Source organism: Triticum urartu, chromosome 7A (genome assembly GCF_056163025.1).
Source record: "Triticum urartu cultivar PI428250 chromosome 7A, HENAU_Tu73, whole genome shotgun sequence".
Taxonomy (NCBI): Eukaryota; Viridiplantae; Streptophyta; class Magnoliopsida; order Poales; family Poaceae; genus Triticum; species Triticum urartu.
The window spans coordinates 669,105,838-669,110,419 of record NC_141879.1 but is presented as its reverse complement, the minus strand read 5'-3'; the positions used below and the strand labels follow the sequence as shown (position 1 = coordinate 669,110,419).

The window sequence follows — 4,582 nt, the reverse complement described above, 5'->3', positions numbered from 1 at the left end:
ACAAACTTGTGGGGTACAATCCACACATTGTCATAGTTCAATCGATCAGTTTTGTACATAAATTCACCAACAAAACCAAAGTAAAACCAAATTTCGTTTGAAAGATCATACGATTAACTAACTGTTGAACGCAGAAGTTCAGGTTCGAAATGGGGAAACCTCACAAGACCATATCCAAGGCTCTTTTTTCCCCCTCTGCGTCAGAAAATCAGGGCTTCCCTTCCCATGGGAAACCAGGAGCCCTCACGCAAAAATCCTTCCCTGGTAATTACATCTTATAATTAACCGCGAGTGAGTTACATTACATGCCGTGCCTCGAGTAGGAATTAGTGTACATCCAAGAAATATGAACATCTTACAACAACAACAAATTCTCCAACCCTATAAACGCGGGCGAACCTAGACCGGGACGGCGGCCTGGGGCGTCGGGGGCACCCGGTTCTCGACGGGGATCTCGGTGAACTCGGACAGGATGGCCCGGAACTCGTCACCGCTCAGCGTCTCCTTCTCCAGGAGCACCTCCACGATCTTGTCCATGGCCACGCGGTTGTCCCTCACCTGCTGCAGGGCGATCTCATAGGCCTTGTCCGACAGCTGCTTCACCGCCGAGTCGATGTCCAGCGCCAGCTTCTCCGACATGGAGTTCCTGGCCATCATCCGCATGATCACATCCCCGCTCTGCGCCGCGTCCATCAGAGACCACGGGCCGATGTCCGACATGCCGAACGTCACCACCATCTGCAGCAGAAGCATCGGGGTCAGTACGATGAAACGTTTAGATAAATCTGATAGATTAGCAGAAGCTGTCATGACAAAATGGGAGCATACCTGCTTGGCTAAGCCGGTGATCTGCTGCAGGTCACCGGCAGCTCCGGTGGTCACCTCAGAATCTCCGAATATGATCTCCTCAGCAGCTCTGCCGCCAAGGCCGCCGACGATTCTGGCAAAGAGCTGCTGCCTAGAGATGAGCGTTGGGTCATCCATGGGAATGAACCAGGTGAGACCACGGGCTTGACCCCTCGGAACCAAGGTAACCTTCTGGACGGGGTCGTGGCCAGGCGTCAAAGTTCTGCAAAAAGTAACATCTTCAGATATGAACCAGGTTGTTGGGAAGTTTGTAATGCGAGTAATAGACAAAGAACAGAGAAACACCTAAAAGCATAAGCACCCGGTATCCCCTTCAGAAAAATGATGGAGAAAAAAGCCTCTTATACTACGCCTAAACATGGTGGTGCATGCAAAAGGAGGCTGGAAGTCTTTGTCAGCACAAAATAGTATCTAAATGCACTATAGAAATGCTGAGAAATCCATCAAGATCCAATGCAATATTCAACAAAATAGGGGATTCGAAGAGATGAAGATTCTCTCTTACCCGCAAACTGCATGGCCAACTTCGTGGTAAGCAACAAGGCTTTTGCTCTTCCCATCTGTCATGACAGTTCCTTCCATACCAGCCACTATTCTGTCGATTGAATCGTCAATCTCCTTCGAGGAGATTCCGGTCCTCCCACGTCGGCCTGCTAATATGGCTGCCTCATTCAGAAGATTCGCCAGGTCTGCTCCACTGAACCCAGGTGTTCTCATTGCAATGACCTCAAGGGAAACATCAGCATCAAACTTCTTGTTGCTACCGTGCACCTTGAGAATCTCTGTCCTTCCACGTACATCAGGAACATCAACACTCACCTGTGAAACAAGTTACAAGGTATATCCAAATGTTAAGCAAGATCCAGAATATTTTTAAAATAGGTTCTAACAGGTTTCAAGTTTTAAGATATCCAAAGATAGTTCAAGCTCTGAACTAGAATTGGACTTGAGGTTTACAAGCACGTGCTAACCTCACTAAGAATTTTTTTTTCTAAAATCTGTTGCAGGAATAATTGCAATGATAAGAATGTGGAAATAGGGACATGCAAATTAAATTCCAGACTGATGTTATTAGCCTTAAAAAAAAGCTGGATAGAAACTAACCTGTCTGTCAAAGCGTCCAGGTCTAAGCAAAGCGGAATCCAAGATGTCAGCCCTGTTGGTGGCAGCAACAACAATGATGCCAGTGTTGCCCTCAAAACCATCCATCTCAGTCAGTAGCTGATTGAGAGTCTGCTCCCTTTCATCGTTCCCACCACCGATACCTGTTCCTCTTTGCCTCCCAACAGCATCAATTTCATCAACAAACACTATGCAAGGAGCATTCTCCTTGGCCTTCTTGAAGAGATCACGAACACGGGAGGCACCAACACCAACAAACATCTCCACGAACTCAGAACCCGATATCGAGAAGAATGGCACGCCAGCCTCTCCTGCGATCGCCTTGGCAAGCAAAGTCTTACCAGTTCCAGGAGGACCAACAAGCAGCACACCCTTGGGAATGCGGGCACCAACAGCGGTGAACCTCTCTGGCTTCTTCAGGAACTCAACCACTTCCATGAAGTCCTGCTTTGCTTCGTCAACACCAGCAACGTCATCGAACGTAACGCCGGTGTTGGGCTCCATCTGGAACTTGGCCTTGGACTGGCCAAAACCAAGAGGGAAGCCAGGCCCACCGGGTCCACCCATGCCACCAGACCCTCCTCTTCTCGACAGCAAGAACAGACCGCCGATAAGGATGAGCGGGAAGGCCAAGTTCCCGATAAGGTTGAAGAGAAGGTTACCGGAGTCCTCCTGCTGGTTGTGTGCAGCAAAGTCAATGTTCTTCTCCCTCAACTTCTGGAGAAGCTCCTGGCTGAGGCCGGGAAGCTGCACACGGACTCTTTGCACGCGGTTGCCGAGCTCGGGAGAAATGGCCTCCACGATAGCAATGGTCCCGTTCTCAAACAGATCGACCTTCTTCACCCTGTCCTTGTCGAGGTACTCGAGGAACCTCGAGTAGGACATCCTGGAGGAAGAGACGCCCTGGTCATCGGCGAGAGCCTTGTTGGCACTCAGCAGGGCGGGCAGGCCGACTCCTCCGAGCGCAAGCTTCAGGAGCTTCCTCTTAGAATCGTTCGGCTTGTGCTCCAGGGAGGCGGTCACGGACACCGGCCTCTGCGCGACGCCGCTCGAGGGGAGCGCTCCGAAGGGGAGCAGCCCTTTTGCAGCAAGACTCATGGATGGCGCCATGTTTGCTCACTGCGGATGAAATGAACGGAGATGCCGTCAGCATGAATCAGAGACAGAACATAATTAATTGCTGTCGTCAGCATCAATCAGAGAGAGAACAAATTAATTCTTGCAAAAGCAAATTTTGCACGCAGGCAAGTACTTTTCCTAAGTGTTTAATGCTCTGTATCATCAATTCAGTCCGACAGAATCGACCAGTGCTACGAGCAGAAAAGTCCTACCAGCATCACAAATCAGAAGAACACACCCCCTAATAAGCCTGAAGCCTGTACAATTCGTTTCATTTTGGACAGTGGCTACCACCAACCCTTGGAATGTAAAATGTTTCACAGCAAAAAAAGGCCTGGTCCACCAGACAAGAGTTCCCCCTGATGAAGAACTATAACGGAACCATACAAAACACAGGTGCCACGACCAACCAATCATTTCGTCCCTCCCTCCAACTACAAGCAACTAGAGCCATCAATCTACCCCCTCAAAGTGCTCCCAGCAGCTTGAATGTTCTTCAGATTACTGTACTACCCAACTGAGATGAGCAATCTAAACGGCTTCACTAACCTCGCAGCTACCATAGCCTAGATTAGCAGCAGCAGCCATCCATTAGCACGCGCTATCCACCTCCCCGGCCTGAATTAAAACACCCGGACGAACACTACCGCCCAAACGCTTGCTAAAGAACCACAGGCAGAAGGGGAATCTCGCGGGATACTACAGCGCATGGCTTAAGCGCGCAGGGTTGAAGCGGAGATTTCAAGCAAATCACGGGAGCTCCGTCGGCACGCACCTGAGACGGGATGGATCGGGGCCGGGCCGGAGGTGGGAGGGGGGAAGGGGGCGGACTGTGAGGGGAGGGGGGCGAGGCGAGCCGGGCGTATAAGTAGCGGGCACTGGCTGCCGACTGGCGAGGAGCGCAGATTTTCTTCCTCCCTCCGCGGCCGGCTGCTGGCCTCCGGTGGTGCGCAGTTGCGTGGGGATTTCGGTAGGGGGGGAGGGGGGAGGGGCGACGTGGGCGGCTCTGCTCCCACAGCGTCGATAAGGAAGAGATGAGCCCACATAGACGTCGTAAACCGGCCGCGTAGAAAATGACCCTCTGCTCTGCTCCGGGTGAAAATGGACCGTGCTATTTTCTCGTGGACGATGGCTCCCGCGTCGTGGCTGGGCTCGCGCTCACGCAACAACCTCTCGACTGGACTCCTGTCCTGTCGTCGCGCGGCCGGGGAAGAGCGCAACCTGGACTCCCGGTGAAATGCCGGCCAGTGGCTCCAGTAGTGCTACAATCAGCTGCTCCTGAGACTTTTGTTTTTAAACTTAGTACAATCAAAGTCGCTCGCATACACGAGCATACACTCATTCAATGAAGCCCCGTGTCGTCTAGACACTTCTCCGCTTACACTTACTTAGTTTCCTTTTCAGATTTGTACCAGCAATGGCGTCTTCAAATCGGACTCTTAAACTGCACGTAACCGTCCGGACTGCGTGATCC

At 51.5% G+C, this 4,582-nt stretch overlaps 1 protein-coding gene across 1 annotated transcript; it reads right to left on the bottom strand.

The window, feature by feature from the left end:
* Positions 1–257: 257 nt before the first annotated feature.
* On the bottom strand, positions 258–4,098 carry LOC125529752 (ATP-dependent zinc metalloprotease FTSH 2, chloroplastic). Its single transcript, XM_048694170.2, has 5 exons — positions 3,884–4,098; positions 1,972–3,108; positions 1,373–1,686; positions 829–1,069; positions 258–738 (listed from the first exon to the last, which is right to left on the bottom strand). Exons 2-5 carry the CDS (start codon positions 3,097–3,099, stop codon positions 400–402), a joined length of 2,022 nt encoding a protein of 673 aa, XP_048550127.2. The 5' UTR covers positions 3,100–3,108; positions 3,884–4,098; the 3' UTR covers positions 258–399.
* Between the last annotated feature and the right edge of the window lie 484 nt (positions 4,099–4,582).

Coding starts and splice junctions, on each gene's coding strand:
- LOC125529752 (XM_048694170.2), bottom strand. CDS start 3,099: ATGGCGCCATCCATGAGTCTTGCTGCAAAAGGGCTGCTCCCCTTCGGA. Junction 1,687..1,971: donor CTGGACGCTTTGACAGACAG/GTTAGTTTCTAT, acceptor CTTGTTTCACAG/GTGAGTGTTGATGTTCCTGA. Junction 739..828: donor TCACCGGCTTAGCCAAGCAG/GTATGCTCCCAT, acceptor CTTCTGCTGCAG/ATGGTGGTGACGTTCGGCAT.